This window comes from Podarcis liolepis (assembly GCF_965112155.1).
Source record: "Podarcis liolepis genome assembly, chromosome: 3".
Classification (NCBI taxonomy): Eukaryota; Metazoa; Chordata; class Lepidosauria; order Squamata; family Lacertidae; genus Podarcis; species Podarcis liolepis.
Window position 1 is genome coordinate 58,299,963 of NC_139557.1, and position 27,831 is coordinate 58,327,793.

The window sequence follows — 27,831 nt, forward strand, 5'->3', positions numbered from 1 at the left end:
CTTCAGCTGCAACTGTTGTACTTTTGAGTTTTCCATGGGATTTATTGGATTATATAATAGAATAAGGACAATAGAAGTTCCTTCTGAGAGACTGGTCTTTCAGTTTGGTAGACTGATTGATGCAAAATGAAGATCAAATGGTATAATTCCTGTGGTAAAAGCTAAATAAATAAAAAAACCACTTGCTTTTCTTTGTTTTGGCATCAATGCCTTCATTTTTCTTGTGCTATCACCTATATCAGCTTGTATTACAGCTGTGGTTCCCAAACATTTTCCACCATTTGAAAATTTAATTTTCTGCACGTGCACTGTGCTAGATGCTGTATGGTTTTTATTTGTATTCCCGTTATTTTTATTCCTTGTGTATTGTATGTACAATTTGAATTCTGAAGAATTGTAATACAATGAAATACAGTATACAAAACAAAAGAAGCAATAAAATGCAGTTAGACATCAAGAGAAATATTTAATGTGATGGACGTACCATCTCCCATATTCAACCACAAATTCACATACATGCCATGGACCACCTGTGGGTGGCAGACCAGTTTGGAAATGCTTGTGTTACAGAATTAATTTCAGTGACTTGGATCCAAAGTGCTCAATGCGCAGAAACCAGTGGAGGCTGACTGCAGCCTGTCCTTTCCCTACAACAGTGCAGCACCCTGTATTACCTTAAAAGCTCTCCTGCAGTGTCCCCAAACTCAGGAGTAGCTTATTCTGAGGTATGAAGGCAGGAAAACCCTGATGCGCTTCAGCCAGTAACCTGTTGGGGGGGGGGGCATAATGTAAATATTCTTCTCAAAATAAACACAAAACTTGGATTTAGATTTGCAGAAAAGCCATCCACAATACAGAACTCTCCTAGAGTGCATGTAAAGTTATGAACGGAGTCATGTTAGTTAAATAATCAAGTTGATTAGAATTCAAAATTTAAGCCCACTAAAAAATATGTGAGTAGTCATCTTCTGACTTGCATATGCCTGTGTTTATGTATGTAAATGGCATATATGAACTGATTAAAACGTGCATGTAAATGTCACGTTTGCCATTGTGGGGCCACTTTCCCAAGAATTATAGCTGTTCCACACATTAGCATTTTGGTTTTCAAGAATGGTGGGCAGGGACAGTTTTCAATGTAGAGGAGATGCGAGCCAGCCATATAGTAAAAAGAGAAGTTGCTAAATGATTATGCCAGTAGCTGTTACTTGAAAACACTCCACAAAAAGCCAAATAATTGGGTACGCCTGCTTAGTCAGTGTGTGCTTCCTACTTCAATTAAATGTTTTATAGCATGACACACATACATTAAAAAAATATGTTCATGCCTTGCAGATCAACTCAATTGAACATCTGTGTATAATTTTGTATTAACTTGACTTTTCCATCCATCCTGGTAAAGGACCAAAACTAAATATGTGCAAATAAGTTTTGCTCATTTAAATAGGAAGCAATTATTTGCTCAGAAAGGGGAAGAGTAAAATAAGGTAAGGCACGGGATGGTTGTGATAAATAAAATATTAATTCCCCTCCCTTCCAGAGCTACATTTCATTTCCAATGTGAATATGATACTAAGTTTTAAAATGTAGCTTTTAAATTGAAAAGTACATTCTCAGATTAAACAGTCAGTTGAATGGATTTAAAACTGCTTTTTACTGCACTGCTTTAGTCTTGTTATCTTTTTACTTTTATACAATTGATCTGTAATTCTTGTAGCACTATGACACTTCATAACATAAAGCTGTTACGGAAAGTCATTCCCTCTACCTAAATAACCATTTCAATATTCCAAACTAATTTTTTTACCTCTGTATGAGACTTCAAGCAAACAGATCTACAACTTAGTATTCAATATCTAATTTTTTTAGTACAAAGTATACCCCAGTCCTCTCACCAAGCTTCTTTCACTGAGGCAATTGTTCATACAATCCAAAGTGAGGATACTGGCATTACAAAACACAAACTGCTCCTTGTAGCAATGGTGTGGCCATGAACCATTGTACTAGCAGTCTTCTTCCTACAGTGGTACCTCGGGTTACATACGCTTCAAGTTACAGACGCTTCAGGTTACAGACTCTGCTAAGCCAGAAATATTACCTCAGGTTAAGAACTTTGCTTCAGGATGAGAACAGAAATCGTGCTCCGGTGGCGTGGCGGCAGCAGGAGGCCCCATTAGCTAAAGTGGTGCTTCAGGTTAAGAACAGTTTCAGGTTAAGAACGGACCTCGGGAACAAATTAAGTACGTAACCAGAGGTACCACTGTATATAATAATACACGGCTCAGTTTAAAAAAATATTCGGTTCCTCTCCATTTTCATAAGAAATACCTTTCTGGATTGCATGATAGGTCCATCTAGTCTGGTCTCCAACAGCATTTAGCTTTGCAAGCTCACAGACAGGGCTTGAACATCATGGTCATTTCTTGTTGGTTGTCCCAGGTAATACAACATTTGTAAATGGAGGTTCCATTTACCTATTTATGGTTGATATCAGTGGAACAGCCATTTGATCTTGAAAACAATGTTTTATTTGTGGTGTTTTAGATTAAAGTTTCAAAGTACTTAAGTAGCAATATGTTTCTTATACACGTTATATCTGTGTAGGAGCTTGGCAAACAACAACAAAAAATCCAGTAGCATACTCAAGGCAATATTTTCCCAGCACCTTCCTAAGCAACTAGGCTGCTAATGTTCATTTTGTACATCATGTTGGCTTTAACTTGCATCAAAAACACTTTGTAACATATGCCTGGCCTTGTTAAGCGAGTGCCTTTTGTTTCAAGATGGCCTAAACACTGTCTTTTGTTGTCTTTTGTTGGTGCAGAATGTACTAGTACTGTTTAAATATGTCCTGGCACATGGATCTAATATCGTCATTAGATAATACACGGGTTGTATGTGCACATGTATACAAAACTTAGAACACAAGGAATAGCATTCTCTTGCCGTATGTCCTGCTGGACAGGACCTTTTGAAATTAAATGAAGTTTCAACTGTTTTGAAAATTGGTTACCTTGCTGCTGATAATTTATGATTGTTATGTACTACATTTCCACTCTGAAAACCTCTTTATGATAAGCAGTTTCAGAATAAAGTGTTGCCACATGAAGACCAGAATCTGCTGATTGATAATCCAATTGCTTGAGAATGCATTCCATTTACTGTTTTTATTAACGGTGGTTTGTGATAAAGATGAAAGGAAATGGGACCACAATGACACTAGAAATTGTGTAAAAATAAATAAATATGAATTTGACCCAAAAACTGTAATCTTCCGGGTGTTTAGTGTCTAGAGTTCGCAAATATATTTATAGTGGATTTTTTTTTATTCGCATGCTATTGGATTAAGGTATCTCCTAGAAAACATTGAGCTAATAAAGTTTTGAAGAAAAAAAGATATTGCCTTGATTTTTCATTGGGTTAATTTTATTATAGCAGTATTACTCTATATATTGTAAGCCACCTGATGGACTTGCCTGGAAAAAACAGCATATAAATATGAGCCTGGCTATAGAATTATAATGTCCTTATAGCTAAGTAGAACTCGGAGGCAGGTGTAAATATTCCCAGGTCTGCTTAGATCTGTCCTAAACCAAGCATTGCTCTGATCCTTTTTCTGCAGCACCAAGTAAGCATCGCCTACGGGTTAATCATAATTCTTAGTTACTGTATTTTCCATCCCGCCAGGAGACCCCCCTCCCAGGGCACGTTGCAATCTGCACTTGTCCACCTATAGAAGGAATGACCGGGTGAGATGTGCAGCCCTCGCTTTTCCGCGGCCAGCTCCCTTCAACTTTTCCTAAGAAATCTTTTCGTTTGGAGAATTTCCACGTTTGCTCTGAAAAGGGAAAGCTTGGGACTCGGAGCAGGGCTTCGTTTAAGCCAGGGCTTGGGCGTTGGAAAACCCTGCCCCTTGCAGATGGAAGGGAGCGATTTCCAGGCAGGCTCGGAGCGAACCCACCAGCTGGCCTTTCGCCTGCAAGAAGCGAAAGGGAAAAGCCTCGCAGCTGGCGTTACCATGGCTCGCAGCTGCTTGGAGCAAGATGCGCCAATCAGGTGCGTCGCATTCCTCCAATCCGCGCCGCTGCTTCCCAAATACGAGCCCGCCCCTAGGAAGCGCCGCTTAGCGAAGCTGTTTCCGGAGCTTGGGTCGCCATGGCTACCGGGACCGCCGCTCCGGCGAGGTGAGGCGAGGTGGTTCCTCCCGGAGCGCTTTCCTATTTGGGGAGCCCTCGGCTGAAGGGAAGGAAAAGCCCTTCGCTGTTTGATCGGCAGCCGGTGGGGGCGGGGACAGATTCTGCTCTCCCTTGAAACCCGGAATTTGGTGCGCCGAGGGAAGTGGGTTTTTGTTTAGTTCTTGTTTCACCTTGCAACTTTTGCAAACCGCTTTCCATAAACTCGCTTGTTACTCTTCTTGCAGTGCTGGAATAAGCAGCTGCGCCGTGAACTCCCTGATGCCACCTGCCTGAAAAGGGTAACGGATTTTTAGGACATGAATCGCCATGGTAAAATACAACCGTGCTTCTAACGGTTATAAAACTGCCCGGTTATATTAGCAATCTTAATATTTTCCTCTGTGGTTTTTTTATTACACCCCCCCCCCACCAAATACATCCTTGTGATTATCCTTACTGTAATTATGATTAAAATACAAAAGTGTTTTAAAAAGCATTTGCGTGCGTGCACGCATATATATATATATATATACACGCTAGTTTTTAAAAATGTAGAGTGGGAAAGGAAGCAATTTTCAGTGATTATCCCTCCCCACTGTATCTCCGTCTGCACTCCCCACTTTGCTCTGGAGGGAATCTTAACCCTCTAGACAAGATGAGGACTTCGAGGGATAACTCTCAAAAAATCGCTGCATTTCCTGCTCCACTGATGGAAGACTTGCTGTGAGTTGAACACTCAGAGACGTACCAATAGATGGATGGATAGAAAGATAGACGGATAGATAGAAAGATAGATAGAAAGACTTTTATCCAATCAGCAGCACTTTGGGACCTGGGATCAAATAAATACAGCCTTCCAGATCTCTTTATCTGGTCCCTGGGACTCTTCCCAAGCCACACCCCTTCTCAGATCACTGCTCCTATCCCCAGGCTAAACCCCACAAGGACCCAGTTTTATCACTAGCATGGGGCCCCCAGAACGTTGCCTATGAAGAAATGTGGCCTCTAGGTCGAGTCGTTTCCCCACCCTGGACTTGACCAATGGAAAACTATGTACTGCGCAATTCTGTTTTCAGTTTCCTGGGTGTAAGCCAGTGGAAGTTGCTCAGTAGCCTTGTGCAAGATTGCACTTGTACCTTGCTAGCTAGCATGGATTCGTTTCAACCACCTTGTTTAAAGGTATCATAGTATTTTCTGTTTTCCATTGAGAAATGACACCATTGTGATAATGTAACATAGTCGGCAGTAGTGACTGAGTAGAACCTGGGAGACAGATTCAAAACCCCACTTAGCCATGGTCACTGGGCCGTGTGAGAATAAAAATTGAGAAGGGTTGTGTACACTGCCTTTAGCTCCTTTGTAGAAAGATGGGCTACAAATGTACTCATTATTATTGTTGTAATTTTATATCCTGCCAGTCTGCTCAAAGGTGGGTAGGATGGCATAATAAATCATGTTATTTTCCTTAATACCTTTTCAGCTAATGTAGACACATTTTTTGGGAATCTAAAGCTTTTGGGGTTGCAATTTTTATTTTATTATTTGCTGAATTTTTACCCTGCTTTTCAGACCATTATTGCCTCTCATAGTGGCTTACATCAATACAAAAGAGAAACAGACCCGGTCATCGGACTTACAATTTAAAAAGTCAAGACACCCAAGGAAAGAGGAGTGGTGGAAAGAGGAAGACAAGGGACGAAGCAGTGAGCTACAATCATTTATACTCAGTTCATGCCAGGCTGATCTCCCCTTGCTGGTGTACTTGCCTGAACAGCTGGTGAAATTCGTCATCATGCAAGCATTTCCCCTTCCCCCTTGTGCTGTTCTGGGGGTTCTCCTGAGCAGATTTGGGCAAGGTGTGGGAGTCAGGTTGCACTTGGGGGACTGGCTTCCACTAGCTCCACAACTTAGGTGAATCTGGCCCATTAATTCTTGTTCCTTGGCCAGTGGTTGGAGCCAAAGTGTCATCTCCTTTGCTTCTGCCATCCCAGGGCAACTGTCAGCTGAAGCAAAGTGCTTGCTTGCTTCCTACATTCCTTCCTTCCTGAAAGAGCAATCTTCCTTCAGCTGCTCCTTCTCTGGCAAATAGATGGGACCAGGTTGATCTTCCCCTTGCCTTGGTGCAACTTTCTAGTGGCTCTATGTCCATTGGCTGGTGGCAGAAGCCAGAGAGTATTGCCCTTCTACTTTCAGATAATTTGAGATAATGTGGAAGGTGTTTCACTCTTCAGTTTTTTTATTATTATTAAAATGATTTGGGGGGTGGTTGGCTTCACACTAATTTCAGCTTGCTTTTATGAGGTGAGAGGATCTGTAGTAATAAAGAGGCCAGGTGGTGCTGGAAACTGCTTTCTGAAACAACCACTAATTCAGTGCAGCTTTCCAATAAGGCCAACTGTCTAACGTATTAAAGTATTTCTGTTGTTCCCTTTCCCTCCCTCCCCTCCAATTCTGTAATAACCTGAACAAAGAGTACCTTATATACCCATAGAACAGCTATGCTTTTATAGACTCCCTCTGTAACACTTTGTTGTTTAATACTCTGCATTGACTTTATTCTGACTTAACCCCTAATGTGCTGTTCTGCTTCATTTCCAGCTTTGAGATAAAAAGAACTATGGAAGGATAGCTATCAGCATACATATTTATGCACATATATGCCGGTGTCTTTGAGCCTATAAACACTACATTGGTGTAAAACTTATTGATTATATTATTTTTTCATGTAGAAGTGAAATATAAGAAGGATTATCAAACACTTTTAGATCACTCAGGGCCTTATGTCTAGATATGCAGTAGTGCACACTCTCAGTTTGTAGCTAAGTTCCTTTAAAACCTGTTTGTGAAATATTTAGGTGATTTATATTCAAAGCAATAAAATCAGATTACATCTAAATACTTGAACTTAATTTAGCTGGGCTTTGTTAGTATATCTATTGTAGAATACTACAGGATATTTGGAGAATAGTTCAAATATTTTCTTGAAATACTGCCACTGGAACCTGTCTAGTTAATCTGTCAGGTATCATTTATATCCTTTACATACAGTGCACAGTGTTTTTGAACAATAAGGACATATCTCTGAGTCTTGATAACTTGAACTGCAATAGTATGAGATGAAGGAGTTGGAAACTGGATCAGTTAATTTCTTGAGGCAGTGTGTGCTCTGATGTGCACAAAGTTCTCCTCTTTGTGAGAATTTTCTCATTGATTTAAACAGAGGTCAAAGAGAATAAAAGGGAAACTTAGCAGAATGCATCATAGGTCATGTTCGTCATTTCATCAAAGTAGCTGTTGGAAAAGTCAGGCATAAAATGTTAAATATGACTGTTGAAAGCAGATTAAATGTTCCACGAAATGAAAATTATTTTGTTTGGTTTTAGAAATGGAGAATTCATCTTCAAGCATAGAATCTGAATACATCAAGAACCTCCAACAGCAAATTTACTTCCTTGAACTGGAAGCTAATTTTCTATATCCTGTACTTTTAACTAAAAGCCAGTCTATTAAATAATCACAGGAATGGAATACAGGAGTCCCCACCCCCCCACACCACATACACAAGAGTTACGTTCCTGGACTCCACATGAATACATTAAATCACATAAAATAGGGAGGGCACTATATAGAGAGGGTGGAAAGCGGGTCTCCCTCAGCAGGTCCCCACATGCCTTCCTCAGGTGGCGATGTGCCTTTGCACATGCATGCCCTGCCTGCTTCTGGTGACCAGAAAGTTGAGCTGGGAATCAGTGACTGGGTGGCTCCAAGTGCCCAGAGCCACTGTGGGGCCTGTTGGTGCTCTCCCTGTTAGTCTTGAAAGTTGCTGGAGATGGTTTCTTTTTATCTATTTTGTCCCCCATCCCCAAGAAATAATGTTGCTGCCTGCTTGTGGGGTGGTGAGGGAGACGGCGATGATGATTGGAGGACAAGCAACTCTTGGATCCTGCCCAAGGAACAAAATTGACACGAACAAGGGAGAGAGGGAAGGGCAGGTGGGTAGAGGTGCAGAGTGGTGCTGGCCCAGAGGAAGAAAGCTAAGGAGCGTATGTGAGTTAGGGCAGCGACACACTCGAAGTAGCCATGCAAACTGTATTTGCCCACTCTTCAACTTCCTCACTTTTTCTGTGCCATTTTTGCCTATTTCCTGCTTCAAATCATTTATTTGTTTGGTTTGTGGTGACACACACAAACCTAGTTGCGGGTGTACAGAATTCATATAAGTTGTGGTGGGGTGCCTGTATTGAAAAGAAATACTTGAAAAGGAACATTGGAATAAATTATTTCATTTTTATGGTAGCTGAATGAAAGCAGCTAGACAGTTTTCTATTTTAAAATTCGACAGTTTTCTTTTTTAACATTAATTTCAAATTGCATTTTATCCTTAACTTGCTGTCGTCACTCGTGATCAGGCTAAAAAACACACCAAACTGCAACCTCTCATTGCATCTGAAAAAGAACAAATGCTGCACAAGCTACAGGTGTTTTTCTTTATTATCTCTCTAATGGCATAACCAGTATTTTCCAGTTGAACATGTAAATCTTGCTCCCTTAGTTAGGCTATCAATGTACTGTAGTAGTAGGAATAATAATAAATATCGTTCACAGGAATTACAGTCTTATTCTGATGGCCTTCAGCTGGAGCTAAAGAGAAAAGAAAGTGGTTTGAACATACTGAAGACAGAGAGGGAACAACTTAGTAACCAGATCAACATGGCTGATGGTAATATTTAATTTGGTGTTATTCCTGTGACCAGAGCTTTTTTGGGTGGGTGGGGTGTTACTCAAGGGTACACAGTACCAACACTCTTTTTTCCTAGAAAAAAAGCTCTGGTTAAAAGTGTGGCACTTACTGTAAGAACTTCATGGTGAGTACTGGCACCCTTTTATCTAGAAAAAAAAGCACTGCCTGTGACTGACATGCAGTCTTGGTGTCTTCTTTCACCACAGCCCTCAAAATTTTTATTTCTTATACAGTAAACAGTGGGAAATTCTGGAGGCTTTTAGCTTCTGAACACTATGAGTAAGGAAAACCCTTGGCTTAATGAGTTGGTAATTGTGGGAGAAAGGACTGTTGGTAGACATAACACCTAGATACATATTCTATAAACAGAGCAAGCCTAAATTCATTTTCCAGAGCATCTCCCAGTGCGTTTCCGAACAGAATTCAAAGTGTCGGTGCTAACCAAGTCTTAAATGGCCTTGGTCCAGTATACCTGAAGGAGTGTCTCCACCCCCATCGCTCAGCCCAGACACTGAGGTCCTCCTCTGAGGGTCTTCTGCTGGTTTTCTCACTGCAAGAAGCGAAGACATCTGAAGGCAGCCCTGTATCAGATATTTTATATATTCTGAAAGCCACCCAGAGTGGCATGGGAAACCCAGCCAGATGGGTGGGGTATAAATAATAAAATTATTATTGTTATTATTTATTTAGGTAACATTTAAGATAAAAGGGAAATATGATGTTAAAACGTAAATAATCCAAATAGCTAATATCATTGAAGAAAGGTTGCAATTTTGATGAAGACAAACTAGTACTTTTCCTATTTAAATGACTATTACCTTGGCAGAGGAAGAATGGAACATGGGCATAAACACAAAACCAACTGGGTTTCGGGTAATCTGGAACAATGCTGGATACATAATTTCCTTGTTAAACCAAACCTTTTTAAACCACTGGACCTTTACTAGTTCTGAAGAGCCAAGTGGTGCTTGATATTGATAAATCATTACACAGAAGGTGAAAGAAGCAAGATGTTTAATAGGGAGCATGTGTAAATATAGACAGAAATGCTGCATTTTTGAAGAGTGAGGTTCAGGGTTCAGACTCCCTCCCATCCCATGCCATTCTTTTAAAAAAGAATACCACCACCACGTGGTGAAAGTGTGTATTACTACTTCAAATTATGCCTTCAGGATAAGTATAGTTTGTTTCCAGTGATGGAGTTTATTGATTATCCTTTCTGTAATGTAATTGTATTTTTGCATTCTTTAATTCTGTATTGCTGCCAATGGAAGGCTGTTTTCATGCCTAATTGTAGCTTGGGGGACGGGATCTTTGTAAAGAATGCAGCTGGAGCGGGAAGAGGTAGCCTTTCCTTCCCTAGTTACAATTTCCATGAAGATTACCTTCCCTTTGACAATTTTGCTTTAAAAGTTGTCTCTTTCTCAAGTTCACTGATATAATAAAGTTTATTTATTTATAAAACATATTTATATACGGCTATATAGTGTGTGTGTAATCAGAGTGGTTTACGACAATTATACATGAAATCATACAGTAAAAAAAAATGTATAAATTTCCGAAATCAACTATTACAGAAGAGTATTTTCTTAATTGTCAGCATAAGCTTGGCAGCATAGAAAAACACAACATTGGTCCCTGCAGAAGTGTTGTAGGCCACTCCATAAGCATACAGCATCATGACTTATAATGAGCATGTTTGACTACTGTTAAACTATATTTCAAGCCTTGATTGAAAAACAAGTAGTCTCCACAAATACAAGAATTTCATGAACTAGGAGATGTTTGCATTCTTGAATTTAATGTGTGTGTTAGGATTTGCTGAAATAATTTTGGAAATTGGGATGTAGAAAGGGGAGGTTTGGGGGAGTCGGAGAAGCGAGGTTTATGAAAAAAAGGATACGAAACTATACATTTTATTTCTCTTTCTAAAAAGCAGCATGTATCTTTACTTTTGCTCAAGAAGTCTTGGGATTTCTTCTTGTTTTCCATTTTTAATACTACTGTTTAATATTCTAGTTTTAATATCATCTTACTGCTTGTTCAAAGATCTTTTTCCATACTCAAAGCCAGTGCTTTTTTTCCTTAAAAATGGTTAGGGGTACTCTCATTTTCCTACTCATATTGAAATACTGCCCCTCAATGAGGCCAAACTTAGATTCACAAAATGTTTAGGGGTAGGCGTACCACTGCGTCCCCCCAGAAAAAAAGCACTGCTCAAAACCATAGTTTTATTTATTACATTTTCCTTTTGGTTTACATTCCCTTCTCCCCACCTTCTGCACTATTAACTTTGATACATGTTTGAGTGGTTCCTGCAGCTCCTCCTGCCTCCTGCCTAAGGCACTTCTTTTGACCTTTTCACTTTACATCCATTATCCAGTTGAGCACATCAGTTTGTATGATTTTAAGTGTCACACTGTTTTGGTGATGTATACATTTCTTCATTGTATCTCCTTTCTTGAAATCATCTCTATCCAAAGGCAGTTTCGGATAAATGGCTTTTCTTTCTGAAGCCTAACATTTAGAATATGAATGCAAAATGCTGTGTTCTAACTGTCCAGTAATTCAATTCAGCCCTTAGTTTGAATATCAACCTTGAAATTCCTCTGCTTTTGAGATTTAGATCTTTGAGCTGAAAAAGTAGGTCTTTAGCTCAAAAATGTCATGACTGATGAAGACTCTAATGCAAATTATTGTCTCCCTGGAAACGCAAAAGTAACACAGAAGAATGGTGTGGTTTTTAAACTTCTTTCTACGATCTATAATATTATATGCAGTTGACATTCTGTATTATTATTTACAATCCTCCACTACTGGTCTTCTGCTTCCAAGCAGCCCCCTTGTTGGCACTGTTTTCATTTTTTGCCTGCAGGGCAGACACCTAAACAAACAACTTAAATTTTTTCCCAGCTTAGCTTTTTCTCCTTTGACAAAACTACTAGCCCCGTGCATGGCTGATACACTATCTACCCCTTCACTTAATCTCTTAACTGTTGTTGTATTTACCTGAGTTTGGATCATTTCTGTAAAATATATTTTATTAAACTGTGTCAGTGGCTGGCTTTAGCTGGCTGCCTTTGCTCTTCTGTTCTGTTTTTTTGTAATACTGGTCACACCTGTATGCATTCAGCCTTTCTTTAACAAGGAATATCTGTATGATAATGGTTCAATGATGAAGACTTTTATGAGAAGTAGGCCAATAAAAAGGGGAGCAGGAATAGAGTGGTGTGATTTTTTTCGATGATGTGGGCTTTGGGAATAGTATCTCGAGAATTATACAAGTTACGATTCATGAAAATATAGTTACTTGACTGAAAGCTTTGTATCACGCTTTGAACTTCAATTTGTGCAAGCATGCAAGCTTCGACAGATGTCAGTTTTTTGCTCACTTTTAATGAATTTCATAACCATCTCCACCCTGGACATTATAGTAATGTAGATCTGCATTCTGTGACAGAAAGAGAAGCTTTTAAGGTCTCCCTAAGGAGCACATATAGTAATGTGCAATACATTTAATAAATGTTTGCCATGAGTAGATCAGGCAGACTAATCACAAAAATAAAAAACAACAACACATGAGAAAGCCATTTTGTCAGTTTATTCAGCTCCGGCCCTTGAGCTGATACGGCTCATCTTGCCTTGAGCCCAGCAGAGTATGATCCCATAGTCCGCAAACGAAAGGATGAAGCAGTTATGGCTACATTGCTATACTTTATTTCTAAGCTATACCGAGAACACACAAATATACATCTTGCCTCTGTGAGAAGCAGAGAGCAACTCCAAACAAAGAAACAGGAAACCAGTGAACGTCACATCCAGTCTCCTTTTCCCGTGGGAATCCAACAGTAACTTGACTGTGGAATGAAAACATAGTCCCATGACTTGCAGCTGCTGCTCAGTGAGGGGAACAGGGGGAAATGACGTTGCGGGCTGGGAGCAAGCCCTACCCATGTGCACGGGGCGGGATAGCCCCAGCACCACTGGGGGGTCCTCGGCCATGTCATCCATTGCTGACCAATCTGGACGGTCCGGGGGCATGGTGCGGGCTATTTAAACTGCCCCCAACCGAGGACTCTTGCCCTTTTCTTCCTGCTCGCTCAGTTCTCCCGCCCTCCCTCCCTAAGGTTAGGCTCATTATCTCTTGACTTTACTATGGACCTCGGTTGGTCGCCTGTTGAAGGGGTCTGGTAGGAATTTTTTCCACTTGGCAAATTGGAACCGGCCATTTGGTTTTTTGCCTACCTCATAGCAAATTCTCACAACTCTGTAACGTTTGGCAGCTAGACACTGGAGTATTTGGTTGAAGGGGAGGGGAGGTAGTGGCCATCACCTACCCCTCCTAATTCAAGGGTATTCCGTTAAAGGAATCCGAGGGTCATGGTCTCTGTCTGAAGCCCCAGACGGGGGGGCTAGGGCCATGGCACGACCCCTAGCGGTGACCCTGAGGGAGTTTCTAGTTGATGTGCGTCAGCAGGGCTCCCCCTACTGGTGGTTAACCCTTCCAAGACTTCCTGTTAACGGGCAGGAGTCAGATATAGACGTGTGGTTTCCAATGCCTAAGCCAACACCACTCATATTCTGTAACCAATAAAGTTGTGGCCTTTTTCACCCATTAACCCAAAATACTGTTTCATGTGTCTTTATTCCAACATCCTAGGAGGATTTGGGACCTTGCCACGCAAAGAAATTGGGGGTCCCCACTTCTCATTCTGAGCTCTTCTAAATCCAGCTCTAATGATATGCTTAAAAGAAAGCAGCATGAAACTTTTGGATTTGGTCTCATTTCAGTTAGTGCTTCCTCAAATGGTATGTCAATTAATTTGACTATGGAACAATAGTTGGACTTCTGTTTTTAAGTGTTCTATTTTAGGCTTTAGAAATAAATTCCTATTTATGCTAGCAATTGGAATTTTACATTCTCCTCCCTTCCTCCTTTAGAGCGTCATTCGAAAGAGAAACAGGCTTTGGTAGAAGAAATCATAGCACCAAAGAGAAAGAAGGAACAAAATGACAGAGAGATCTCTGCAAAAGAGGTAGAGATACTGCGTGCTCAACAGGAACTGGAGCAGCAACAGATGAACCTGAGTAACGCAGAACATACTATCCTTGTACTACAAGCAAAGGTAATCTGATTGCTTTGTTTCTAGCAATTACTGCAAATACCATGATTATCATTGTAGTCTGGCAGAGGACAACAGTTAGAGATCTCACACCAGAGGTGCCTATATGATTCAGACCACAGTTTAGGAAAAGTGACCCAAAATGTCTTAAATGAGTCAACCAAGCAACCTGCTACAAGGGGAGGTCAAAGCCTCAAGACTGTTACCCAGTCTGGTTTGGGGGATAGATATTACACCACAGTTATGGAGATACTATTTCAGTCTCGTTGCTGAAAAGGCGGCCAGTTTAGGCATCTTATGATGTGGTTGGTGCCTAGAATTAGTCATCACCATATAAAAACAGATGACTGGTGCTGATAGATCAGGCCATCTGTTTGGCTGTGTTCATACAAACTCAATAAAGCAAGAAGCCCCCTGTATAAAGCTTTCAGTTGCTTGTGTGTGTATTTTACTCATGCTGTATCTTTGGACTCTTTTTGGTGAAAGGGACCAGATCCAAAAACTTCATCTGCATACATGATGTTTTTATCTGGGAAACTGCAGAATGGCAACCATTTGTAAGCCCCAAATATTGACACATATTCATGCAACCAGGTTTGAGCTGTGAGAACCTATACTTACCTTCTTTCACCTGTTGAAATTAAATCAAGGTTAAGCAACGGTCAGAACAGCAGAAGGCGGTGGAGTTGCAGCTTTCTGAAAAGAGGCAGGAGTTATTGAAAGTTCAGTCTGCTGTGAATGAAATGGAAGATAAGATCTTTAAGAAAACAGCAGCGATGCAAGAACAAATCACTCACGAACTACGGTATCAACAAATGAATCTGGCAGATTGTGAAGGCTAGTTGAGGTTGCATTGTTTTAAACTCAGCAAATATCCACAAAAGTTACATGACCATCTGCCCACTCATGCCTTTATTCATAATCGGTTGCATCCAAGTAGCCTAAAAGAAATAAGAGCCAATTCACTTCCAGCTCTTGACCCAGTCATGAAACATATTGTCTCCCATATGGAGGACCTGCCTTACAGTTTTGAAAACTGCTGTGATTTAGTAATACAGTTTCTGCTGCAGGAAAGAGAAAGTTGTGTCTTTGCAAAACTTCATTTCGTAGCCTGGAATTGGGTACCCCAGCACACAAGGAACCAGGCTTCATCCATGTGTTTGGAGAGCATGCTTATCAGTTGATTATTGCTCTTCTATTATAACCCATTCCTTTATCTGTTCAAGTTTTTCTTTGATTTTTTTTTTTATTGTGGCGACTTATTTTACTGTGGATTTTAATTGTTGTGAAGCTGTCTTAGGAAGTTAGGTGTTCCTTGAATGAAAAAGCAGGATATAAATGATTGGATAAATAAAATGTGCATACATTTTCTGGTTAGGAATGAGATATCTCTCCTTCATCAACAAATACATGAGAGAGAGCTACTAGCAGAACAGGATCGTTTCTTAAGAAGTAAAATGGTGGGTGATTATACAGCACTGAACAAGGAAAATTCTGCACTGCGGTCCAGGCTCTTGGAACTTACCAGGCAAACAAACATTGTAAGAAAAGAAACAATCTAACCAATTGATATAAACTATTTGCAGAAGATTGTACATAGGAGAGTTCCTGTTTTTCAACAGATTTGTGCTTGGAAGTTGCCAAATAATTATTTTTTATAGTTCATTTGCATAAACCAGTAAATAGTTGACGAATAAAGAATCTGTAAATTCCTGAAAGCCACTGATAGAAGTAGGCCAACTGAATATTCATTCTTCCTCTATCTCTCCAGGGGTGAAAATGTTACTACTTTTAAAATACATCTATATCATGCAAATTAGATTGTGAGATCTGGGTATAAATAATTTCCTTCAGTGTTTAAATAACACTCTGGGAAAATAATAATAATTATATAATATCCCTTGAGTGTTGAGCAAAAGCATAAGGTTAGGACAATTCAGACGCCAAGAAACAAGGAAAAGAAAATCTGAGTGACCTGAGTGTGTTTTCAAGGGTATTACATAGGAAGAGCTGGATACAGTGGTGCCCCGCAAGATGAATGCCTCGCAAGACGAAAAACCCGCTAGACAAAAGGGTTTTCCATTTTTCGATGCACTTCGCAAGACGAATTTCCCTATGGGCTTGCTTCGCAAGACGAAAACGTCTTGCGAGTCTTGCGATTTTTTTCGCTTCCCCCCCTTTTTCTAAGCCGCTAAGCCGCTAATAACCTTTTAGCCGCTAAGCCGCTAAGCCTTTAATAGCCGCTAAACCGCTAATAGCGCTAATCCGTTAAGCCGCTAATAGGGTTGCTTCGCAAGACGAAAAAACCGCTAGACGAAGAGACTCGCGGAACGGATTATTTTCGTCTTGCGAGGCACCACTGTACATTTATTCACTGCACCTGATTCTCTCCTGATTCCAAACAGATTAAATACACACAGAACTTGTTTGGATTTGAAACTGATTCTTCATTTATCTTCATAGTAGACAAATATGGATGTGTATCCATTGTGAGTTGTGCTTGCCAAAAAACAGTCATGTAGCAGACTTGTGCTCTATATTTTTCCTATTACCTGTTTTAACCAATTTCATTTGTACAACTGGTTAGGCACTAAAAGCATGTGCCTCCTGAGCTGTCCTTTGTTATAAGTGCATGCTTTTCCAAACCTTTTGCTGGGAGCTTTCATTAAGGAGGCCAATTAACTAGGAGCTGTAGGAAGTTAAAGCATGTGTAGGCAGACATAGGAAAAGGTCCAGCTACACAACTAAATTATTTGAAGGTTATTACTCCAAATGCCATTGATCAACTGCTGTGCTTTCAAGAACTGTACAAGATATGTAATTTCATGCTTAATTCACCCTTGCTTGTATAACTTGCTACAGGAGAAAGCACTCAAGGAGGAGAGATATGCATCACACTCTGCCAGCATTGCTCAGTTTCTTACTTTGAAAGATCATGAAGAACATCTGCAACAAGAGATCAAGAGGCACCAAGAACTCCTGAAACAGGAAAATAACATCTTCCAGGATCTTGAGGATAAGGTTGTATAATGCTAGAGATTCTCTTAGTGCTTTATAATTCTGAAAATGAGCAATAGGACTCATTTCTTAGCAGGTTCATAGATCAGAACACTAATCTAGGCATAAAGGGATACTGAAGGATTTTTCTTGACTGGGTCAAACTGTCTTATTCTTTCTTTCTTTTTTTGGCAACCGCTTGTGGCCAAGTAAGATTGTCTTCCATAAACACGGTCTTAACAGTGTGTTCTTAAGTGACTGTGGTGGCCAATTCTGGATCCACACATTCTTTCACAGTGTGAATATAGGTTTCTGGGCAGGAGTTGATCATGGTGAGGATTTGCCAAACGTGCCTTCCTCTTAGCTCATTTTGTCCCATGTTCGTGCTTCTTCAATTCTATTACGCCTTTGGTAAAGGCTATTATCCAATTGGAGTGCTCGCAGGCCAGTGTTTCCCAATTATCTATGCTTATACTGCATTTTTAAGATTTGCCTCAAGAGCATCTTTAAACCTCTTTTACGGTGGTGCTGTGGTCTAAACCACAGAGCCTAGGGCTTGCCAATCAGAAGGTTGGCAGTTCGAATCCCCGCGTCGGGGTGAGCTCCCGTTGCTTGGTCCCTGCTCCTGCCCACCTAGCAGTTCGAAAGCACGTCAAAGTGCAAGTAGATAAATAGGTACCTCTCCGGCAGGAAGGTAAATGGCATTTCCGTGCACTGCTCTGGTTCGCCAGAAGCAACTTAGTCATGCTGGCTACATGACCCAGAAGCTGTCTGCAGACAAACGCTGGCTCCCTTGGCCAGTAAAGAGAGATGAGTAACGCAACCTCAGAGCCCTCCGCGACTGGACCTAATGGTCAGGGGCCCCTTTACCTATTGTCCATCAGTATTTAGCTTTCAATTCTTAAGTTGGGAGTAGAGTAGTTGCTTTGGCAGACATCCGAACCACATGACCAGTCCAGCCAAGTTGATGTTGAAGAATCATTGCTTCAACACTGGTGATATTTTCTTTTTCCAGTACACTGACATTAGTTTCAGAGACGAAACATTTCTGAAACATTTTTATTTTGATACTTTAGTCTTTTATTATCTCTCTTTCTGGTTTATTTATTGTGTGTGGTTTCTAACAGATTAGAATTTTGGAAAATGGAAACACATCTTTTAAGTTAAGCATTGCAACAATGAGCAGTCAAGTAACTGAAGCAAGAGCCTTGTTGAACAGAGAGGAGCAGGACAATGTTGAACTAAAAAGAGACAAAGTTCTGCTGGTTGATCTTGCATCTAATCTACAGAACCAGGTAAACTCTTTTATCCAGTCTATAATGAAGTTGCGGGTCTGCAAACAAAGCCATTTTGGGCTCAGTTGGAGCCCAAATAGATAATTGCTATGTGTCAGGGGTTCAGGAGCAGAGGCAAGGGCAAGGGAGGAAACAGAGAGCGAGGGGGAGGAGGCAGAAGAAAAGATGAGTGATGACGACGACCCGAGATCTCCGAGTCTTTCCAGTGAATCAGAAGATTCACAGAAAGGAGCACCAGTGGCCAGGGCAAGGGGGGAGCCTAGGGGGACACCCCAGGAAGATAGAGCCAGAGGGGACTCAGAGGAGAGCAGTTGGAAATCGGGACCAGCGTCACCGCCGGAGAGCAGGGAAGAGGAAGGGAGCCAGGGATCAAGCGCTGGCAGCTCACAACAGGGGGGAGGGCATGAGTCAGGAGTGGCCACACCTCCATCGGGGAGCGAAGAAACGGTCAGACGGAAAGTGGAAGGTTGGGCGCGCGCGCCAAGTTCAAATGCACAGGAAAGTGACGCAGTAGGCAGCCCTGAAAGAGAGCCAGGTCCTAAAGCCCGGCGCAAGGAGACAGGAGGGTCCGGGGGGTTGGCGTCAGAAGAATCCAGGAAGGAAGAGACCCCGGGGGGCAGAGGGACCCAGAGGAGAACAGTCAGGCGGAAAAGGTGGAGCAAGGCTAGGATATTAAGTTGGTGCACAAGGGGCGGAGACTCAGACGGAGCTTCGCCGATCTAGCCACTAGACGTAGAGTTGCACGCAGCAGCTTGAGAATGGAAACTGTAATTCAATAAAGACTTTTACTTAATGATCGCTGGCTAGCGTGATCCTCTGTGAGCTAGGATCTTGAAGCAGCTCTGACAGTAAGCTCCGTCACCAAATTGTGGGCATCTACAGCCTCGAGGAGAGGAGAGAAGCAGGTGCCTACTAGCAAGCTCACGAACGGCAGACAACATGACGGCTGAGCAGCAGATAGCGGAACTCAGAGAAGCAGTATCACAACTGAATGCCGAGGCTCTCGCATCCAGGAAGAGAGAGGAGGAGGCAGCTGCCGCCTGCAGGGATCTCCAGGTCAGGTTGGACATGCTTACAAAGCAAGGGCAACTGACACCCAGACAGGAGGGAATTGGGTTGGCGAGACGAACAGGCGGTCTGGTCTCTCACTTCGATGGGAACCTGCAACAGTACCCCAACTTTAGAGCAGATGTAATGTGCGCACTGCAACTGCTGAATAAAGACTTTAGAGATGAGCAAGAGAAAGTGGGATTCATCATGTCCCATTTGCATGGGGATGCTAAAGCATGGCTGCGCAATTTGTGGAGGGATAATGATCCGGCGCTCCAAAATGCGAATGCCTTTATTAAAGCGATGGATGGGTGTTTTTTATCAAGCATTGACGTGGATCTTGCTCGGCAGCAGATACATGGACTGAAGCAAGGGAGGGCCAGCGTAAGGCAGTACCATGCCCGCTTTTTCGCTTTGGTCAGTGCCCTAGAATGGGACAGAGATTCGGCTCCTGTAAGAGACCTGTTTTGGGAGGGATGGCACGGCTCTGTTAAAGATGAAATTGCGAGGGGGGAGAGACCCCGGACCACGCAGGAGATCGTTCAGAGGGCGCTGGCGGTGGGGGTGCGGCTGGAAGAACGTCCATGGAGCAGGGACGAAGGGCGTGGAGGGCGCGAACCAGCCAGGGGCTCCTCCTTCCTTCCCAGAGAAGCAGCGCGTGCGCAATCCACGCCTCCGCCAGGAGGTGGGGGCGGAACCTATGGAGGTTGGAAGTGCAAGGGCTCAGTCAGCAGCCAGAGCCTTAGCACCGACAACAGTGAAAGCGAAGCCTCCTAGAGGGAACAGGAAGTGTTACATCTGCGAGGATCCAGGGCATATGGCGAAAGAGTGTCCCCGGAGGCTCCACAAGCACACTGCAGCTTCAGCAATGGTAACTGCAGCAATGCAGCAAGGAGAACCACAGCAGGGAAACGACGATGTCTGGCTGGAGGAAGAGGCACTGGGGCCCAGCCAGACGTGTCAGTGAAGAAGTCCCCGGAGATTTTACAGCCCATGGACCCCCTCCCGCCCAAACCAGTAGTGAGGCTCACCGCATCGCTCCAGCTGCCCAATGGAATCGCCGTGGACGTGCCGCTCACCATTGACTCGGGAAGCAATGCGGACTTTATAGGGCAGGACTTTGTCACCCGGCACGCTATACAGTTGCTGCCTGCCACGCTGCCCCTGCAGGTGGTCACGGTGGATGGCAGGGAGCTGCTAGGGGGGCAAGTGGTGAAGCAGACGCCACCGATGGTGATGCGACTTGGGAATCACAGGGAAATCATCAGCTTCAACGTCACTCAACTATCGGACACGCCCATTGTATTGGGCATGAGTTGGCTGGACAAGCACAGCCCAACGCTGGCTTGGTACCAGAGGCAGCTGACCTTCGGCTCTTCCTTTTGTGCTGAACACTGCATCGTGCCCCAGCAAGAAGGAGAGGAAGAGGAGTCACAGCTGCTGCTAGGCACGCTGCAAGCGATTCCCCACAAGTACGCAGAATTTTTGTAGGTTTTCTGCGAGAAGGAGGCAGACAGGCTACCCCCCCACAGACCATATGACTGCAAAATTGACCTGCTGCCGGGGGCGGCGCTGCCTAAAGGGAAGCTGTATTCCATGTCTGAGGACGAACTGCAGGAACTCAAAGAGTTCATAGATCATAATTTGGAGCGCGGTTTCATCCGGGAGTCCAAGGCAGCGGGGGGCAGTCCTGTATTCTTTGTTAAGAAGCAGGACACGCCCCAAAAAAGACTTGTAGTGGACTATCGCATCTTAAACAGTGTGACCAAGCCATCGGACTTCCCCATGCCCCGAATCGACGACCTCCTCGCAAAGGTGCGGAAGGGCAGCGTGTTCACCAAGTTAGACCTGCGAGGGGCGTACAACCTCATTCGCATGCGGGAAGGAGATGAGTGGAAGACAGCCATGTTCACGCCACTGGGCACCTACGAATATAGAGTTATGCCTTTTGGATTGCAAAATGGCTCCCACGTTTTTCAAGCGTTCATGCATCACGTGTTGGCGGGGCTCCTCTACAAGACGTGCGTCTGTTTCTTAGATGACATCCTGATCTTTTCGGAATCGCAGCAGGAGCATGACAGACACGTCAAGGAAGTGCTGCGCAGGCTACAGCAGCATAGGCTCTACGCCAAGCTGGAGAAGTGCCAGTTCGACGTGACGGAGGTGGATTTTCTGGGCTACAAGTTGTCTGACAAGGGGCTCGCCATGGACAGCGCCAAGGTTCGAGCGGTGTTGGATTGGAAAAGCCCACGCAACCGGAAGGAGGTCCAACGGTTTGTCGGCTTCGCGAACTTCTATCGCAAGTTTATCAAAGGCTTCGCTATGCAGACAGCGGCCATCACGGACACGCTTAGCTCCAAGAAAAAGAAGTTCATCTGGACAGAGCAGGCGGAGCAGTCCTTTCAGGCACTCAAGCGTCTCTTCGCGTCGGAAGAGCAGCTGCTGCATGTCGACCCCGGCAGGCCGATGAGGGTCGAGACAGACGCCTCGGACAGAGCCGTGGGAGCAGTCCTGCTGCAGAAAGACCCACAGGGGGTTTGGCGGCCGGGAGCGTTTTACTCCAGGAAGCTCAGCAAGTCCGAACAGAACTACACCATCTGGGACAGGGAGTTGCTGGCCATTCATGCAGCGTTCAAAGCGTGGAGGCACTTCCTGATCGGCGCCAAGCACACGGTGCAGGTCTGCACGGACCACAAGAATCTGGAGCACTGGCGCACGGCACAGTTCCTGAACCAGAGGCAGATACGTTGGGCTGAGTTCTTTGCGAACTTCGACTTCCGAATAGAGTATGTCCCGGGGGACACCAACATCATGGCGGACGCTCTCTCCCGTAAGCCACAGTATCTGGAGGACGCCAAGCCAGCGGCTGCCATGCACATCTTCGCACCAACAGTGTGGGCGTGCGCTGCGGCAACAGTTGACCTGGATGCGGTGCGACGAGCATTGCAGGATGACTCCTTCGCGCAAGCAAAGATGGCAGAGGTGCAAAGAGGCACGGCAGCGACCGACGGGTTCCAGCTGAGAGATGGATTGCTCATCTGTAAAGGGGCCATCTACGTGCCGGGGGACGAACTTCGCGCCAAGGTATTGCAGCAGCTGCACGACGCGCCCACTGCCGGGCACTTTGGCAAGGAGAAGACGGTAGAATTAGTCGCCAGGGACTTCTGGTGGCCCGGAATGAGAGGGGAGGTCGCGGACTACGTGGCGAGGTGTGACACCTGCCAGAGGGCCAAACCAGTGCACAGACCGCCAGCCGGACTGTTGGAACCGCTGCAAACTCCGGTCGAACCATGGGAGAGAGTGGCCCTGGACTTTGTCACGGATCTGCCCAGCTCGAGGGGCAAGACGGCCGTGCTGGTGGTGGTGGACTTGTTCTCCAAGATGGCACATTTCATTCCGTGTGCTAAGGTGGCCACGGCGGAGCACACCGCCAAACTGTTCATAGACCACGTGTTCAAGGTTCACGGTCTGCCACGGTCTATTCTGTCCGACCGGGGGCGGCAGTTCATCTCGAATTTCTGGCAGAAGCTGATGGGCTTCCTGAACGTCAAGATCAACCTGGCGTCGGCGAGACACCCGCAGACCAACGGGCAAGCGGAGCGGGTCAATGCCATCATGCAGCAGTACCTGAGATGTTATGCGAATCAACAGCCTGCGACGTGGGTGGATTACCTGCCGCTCGCCGAGTTCGCCTACAACAACACGAAGCACGTGTCCACGGGGGTCACGCCGTTCTTCGCCAACAACGGGAGGCACCCCAGAACCTTCCCGGGACTGGAAAGAATGGGGGAGGGGGAGCCGCAGACAGCAGACGCGTTCGCGTCGGAGTTGCAGGAGGTCCACGATCAGCTGCGGCGGCACCTGGAGCTGGCCAAACACGCATACAAGGTACAAGCGGACAAACACAGAAGGGTTGGGGAAGAGATCCAGGTGGGAGACTGGGTCTGGTTAGCAGCCCACGCAGTGCCGGCCAGGTCGTTGGCCAAGAAGAAACTAGGGCATAAGCAACTGGGGCCCTATCAAGTCGAAGAGCAGGTCAACCCGGTGGCTTTCAGGCTGGCGCTTCCGGAGGGTTCCAGAATGCATCCGGTGTTCCACAGATCGGTGCTCACTCCCTACAAGGCACCGCACAGGTTTCAGGAACCCGGAACGGCACCGAGTCCGCTCAGAGAAAGAACCGGGCACGCGGGAGTGGCACAGGAGGAGCGCATCAACGAAGTCACGGAGATTTTGGACTCCAGATGGGGGGAGGAGGGGGTAGAATACCTTCTCGCCAAAGAGGGCACCCCGGCCAGTGCGAACAGCTGGGTGCCGGGCTACGCCTTGGACGAACCTCTGCTCAAAGACGAGTTTCATGCCCTCTTCCCACATAGACCAATGCCAGCAGACTTTTTCGACGACTGGCTTTTCACGCCCACGCTTTCTGCCAGCACGTTCCGGGGATTCGACTCGGACGAGGACCCGATACGAGATGCCCGTTCCCCGGAGGGGTCACCCTCGGGATCTGCCTCAGAACCCTCGTATTGGTGGGACGATAGACCAGAGGAGCAGTGGCGCAGGAAGTGGCTGGAAGGTCCAGGACGAGCAACGCCGCCGGGAGGAAGTGAGGGAGAGACGGACATGGACGTTTTCGTGGACGACCCTGGTTTCGAGCACGGCGGCACAGAAATGGAAGCGGAGGTGACCGTCGTCGACGAGAGCAGGGAGGAAGAACCGGGAGACTTCAGATGGAGGCCCGCCACGGGAAGCGAACTGTATCCGACGTTCGTCCCTCTGACACAGCAGCACCCAGCTCCCGCACCGGAAGGAGGGGAGGGGGGAACGGGGGGCTTCGAGGGGGGGATGGATGTCAGGGGTTCAGGAGCAGAGGCAAGGGCAAGGGAGGAAACAGAGAGCGAGGGGGAGGAGGCAGAAGAAAAGATGAGTGATGACGACGACCCGAGATCTCCGAGTCTTTCCAGTGAATCAGAAGATTCACAGAAAGGAGCACCAGTGGCCAGGGCAAGGGGGGAGCCTAGGGGGACACCCCAGGAAGATAGAGCCAGAGGGGACTCAGAGGAGAGCAGTTGGAAATCGGGACCAGCATCACCGCCGGAGAGCAGGGAAGAGGAAGGGAGCCAGGGATCAAGCGCTGGCAGCTCACAACAGGGGGGAGGGCATGAGTCAGGAGTGGCCACACCTCCATCGGGGAGCGAAGAAACGGTCAGACGGAAAGTGGAAGGTTGGGCGCACGCGCCAAGTTCAAATGCACAGGAAAGTGACGCAGTAGGCAGCCCTGAAAGAGAGCCAGGTCCTAAAGCCCGGCGCAAGGAGACAGGAGGGTCCGGGGGGTTGGCGTCAGAAGAATCCAGGAAGGAAGAGACCCCGGGGGGCAGAGGGACCCAGAGGAGAACAGTCAGGCGGAAAAGGTGGAGCAAGGCTAGGATATTAAGTTGGTGCACAAGGGGCGGAGACTCAGACGGAGCTTCGCCGATCTAGCCACTAGACGTAGAGTTGCACGCAGCAGCTTGAGAATGGAAACTGTAATTCAATAAAGACTTTTACTTAATGATCGCTGGCTAGCGTGATCCTCTGTGAGCTAGGATCTTGAAGCAGCTCTGACACTATGTATATATAAGAACATAAGAAAAACATATACCTCTGTGAATCCCACAAACAGGATATGAACATATTAACACTTGCTTGACATCCCCAGCAATTAGTATTCAGAAGTGTACTGCTTGTTACCAGAAGTAATATAGTCATGATGACAAATATGTAAATCATGTTATTTACTGATAATTTGGGGACATTTGCCACTATGAGCTTCCCTTGACAAACCCTACTTTATTTGATGATGTATGTGGTGGACAATGCATCATCATTATTTATATAGCACTATCATTGTGTATGGAGTACCAAAGGACCATACCCCAAGGTGGCTTAGAATGTAATACTTGACATAAATAAAATAACAAAGGGAAGGGAAGGAAGTGGAAGCAGGTGTAAGTGAGGGAAATATGCATTTATATCATTTGTACATACTTTATGAAGTCTGAGTAATCCTTACATTGTACTCTTATGTGTGTTTATTTGGAAGTAAATCCTATTGAATTCTGTGGAAGTATTCCCAAGAAAACATGCATAGGTTTGCAGTCTTATTATAAAGCACAACTATAACTTCAAACCTAATTTGCTTTTGCTTGTAAGCCTAGGGCCAAACTACATATTATGCTTATGCATAACATGATGCTTAAAAATGTGATTAGCACCAGTCTTTCCTCTTTTTAAAAAAGCAGCTGCAGGGAACCCAGTCTGGATTGCGACCACAACATGAGGGAATTAACATTTTCCCAATGTACCGTATTTTTTGCTCTATAAGACTCACTTTTTCCCTCCTAGAAAGTAAGGGAAAACGTGTGTGCGTCTTATGGAGCGAATGCAGGCTGCACAGCTATCCCAGAAGCCAGAACAGCAAGAGGGATCGCTGCTTTCACTGCGCATCGATCCCTCTTGCTGTTCTGGCTTCTGAGATTCAGAATATTTTTTTTTTCTTGTTTTCCTCCTCCATAAACTAGGTGCGTCTTGTGGTCTGGTGCGTCTTATAGAGCGAAAAATACGGTACTTAACTGACCTTGCTATCCATTAGTTTCATCCATTTGTAGACCTCTTACTTTTTTCTTTGTAAGTAGGTCTCTTACTATTAATGAATTTCTAAGCAGTTTACAATAAGGAAAACCCAGATACATGATTAAAATATACAGATGTACCATAAGCCCAGTTTCAGATGATTTACATTGAAAAATCCAAATACATAGACACACTATCCATATCTATAATAACTATATCTATATAACTAAAATTGGAGAAAATTTCTAGGCAGCATGGTACGAATTCCCAATCAACATAAAGCTCACTATTCACAAGCCTTTCCCACAATATTAGTCACACCATCCATTCAAAAAACCACTGCAGCCATTCACCACCTGATACAGTATGTCTGTTTGCAGCACCTTTTGGGCAAAAGGTTGCTTGAGAGGTGATTTTCAGGAAAGAGGAATGGGTTAAGCATCCTCCAGTTGCTGCAGCCCAGATCCACTATGCCATTTCCCAAGCACTTCCTTTTTCTTGTCAGGAAAGAGAAGAAACAGGTATTCAGTGTATTTTTTAAAAAATGTTTGCTTAATATTTGTTCCTAAGGAACATCTTTTCTTTCACAATTTTCTTTCTTTAGCTCATTGATAAAGAAAGCAGTCTTCTACAGACTTCCAATAAGATGCTGCAGCTGGATGAAGCAATATCAGCGTTAAAAACAAGGCATGTGTTACATCAGTCTCTTGAATCAGAAAAATGGGATAAAATCTCCAAAATGGCAAATTCCATGAAGAAACTCAACAAGTCAATGACAGATGTTGTAGGCAAAATGGAAAAATAGGAATCTGGTATTGTAGATGGGTTTTGATGTCTTAGAATTTTGAACACTGGTGAATTTAAAACATCTATATGGTGTCATGTGACCTAGACAATTAATAGTAGAAATTGGCTCCCCTACATTTCTACTGTTAGAGGTGTCTGCTGGATCAAAAGTTCTTTCCACAAGCAGAGTGGCACACCTGGGTTTCACCTACAATGTTTAGGGTTTTTCATCTGTTTTTGTAGACCATCGTATAATTGAACATTTTGTATGTCCTCTTATATGTATATAGTGTGTGTGTGTGTGTGTGTGTGTGTGTGGTTGTGTGTGACTTGCTCTTCAGTGCATCATATTAGAGCACCTTCTGATGGTAGTCTTAGCATATCTGAGTTGATATGGTCCAACTTAAGCATTTCCTTGGCTGGTTGTTTTATATGGTAATACATTGATCTTTATAATTTATATATAAAGTTTAAGCACTGATACCTTGCCAGCAAAAAGTTTTGGTAATCTGTAGATGAAAATCCACGGGCTTCTATGACCCTTCTATGTTTATGTTTAAATGTGTCTGTTTAAAAATATGTTTAAAAAACCCCAAACCCCACATCTATGGTTCTCAAATGCATCTTCCTATTCCCACATAAATAACAAATCTCTTCTTTATCCCAAGTAGAAATGCAAATTGCAAAGGAGCCAACTTGCCCAAGAAAGCAATTAAAAATTTATATTCCACAATAATTCTGATTCAAAACCAGTTCACAGGCAGATTTCAGGAAGATCATTACACATGTATAAATTGAAGGATGCCCTAGGCAGCTATATGATCTTTCACACTTTTATCTGTAAGAAACAAAATTAAGATGCAATATGAAGTTTGCAATGTGCAGTGTTACAGACTGCTTTAGGCAGTTGCTCATTTTAGACCCCCCCCACCTAAGTAATGTTATGCCTTTTCCCTCCTTTAAATCAAGAAAACTCATGTTACCAAGCGTCAGTAAACTTTTTCAGCAGGGGGCCGGTACACTGTCCCTCAGACCTTGTGGGGGGCCGCACTATA

The 27,831-nt window shown here is 44.2% G+C and overlaps 1 protein-coding gene and 1 long non-coding RNA gene across 4 annotated transcripts; one reads left to right on the plus strand and one right to left on the minus strand.

The window, feature by feature from the left end:
• The first annotated feature begins 4,097 nt into the window (after positions 1-4,097).
• Positions 4,098-27,376, plus strand: LOC310704432 (uncharacterized protein). Of its 3 annotated transcripts, none has more exons than XM_083497867.1 (12): positions 4,098-4,184; positions 4,421-4,505; positions 5,745-5,878; positions 7,559-7,649; positions 8,575-8,653; positions 8,781-8,895; positions 13,858-14,042; positions 14,690-14,844; positions 15,418-15,580; positions 16,902-17,060; positions 18,164-18,331; positions 26,595-27,376. In XM_083497867.1, the coding sequence occupies exons 4-12, from the start codon at positions 7,561-7,563 to the stop codon at positions 26,793-26,795; spliced, it is 1,314 nt and encodes a 437-aa protein (XP_083353993.1). In that variant the 5' UTR covers positions 4,098-4,184; positions 4,421-4,505; positions 5,745-5,878; positions 7,559-7,560; the 3' UTR covers positions 26,796-27,376. The 3 variants fall into 3 exon arrangements, with proteins under 3 accessions (XP_083353993.1, XP_083353994.1, XP_083353995.1); XM_083497868.1 differs by having other exon boundaries at positions 4,153-4,324; XM_083497869.1 differs by lacking the exons at positions 4,098-4,184; positions 4,421-4,505; positions 5,745-5,878 and adding an exon at positions 6,461-6,579.
• LOC310704463 lies at positions 8,439-17,852 on the minus strand. Its single transcript, XR_014524783.1, has 4 exons — positions 16,397-17,852; positions 14,661-16,049; positions 9,389-9,466; positions 8,439-8,816 (listed from the first exon to the last, which is right to left on the minus strand). It is a non-coding gene; the product is annotated as an uncharacterized lncRNA (long non-coding RNA).
• Positions 27,377-27,831: the final 455 nt, after the last annotated feature.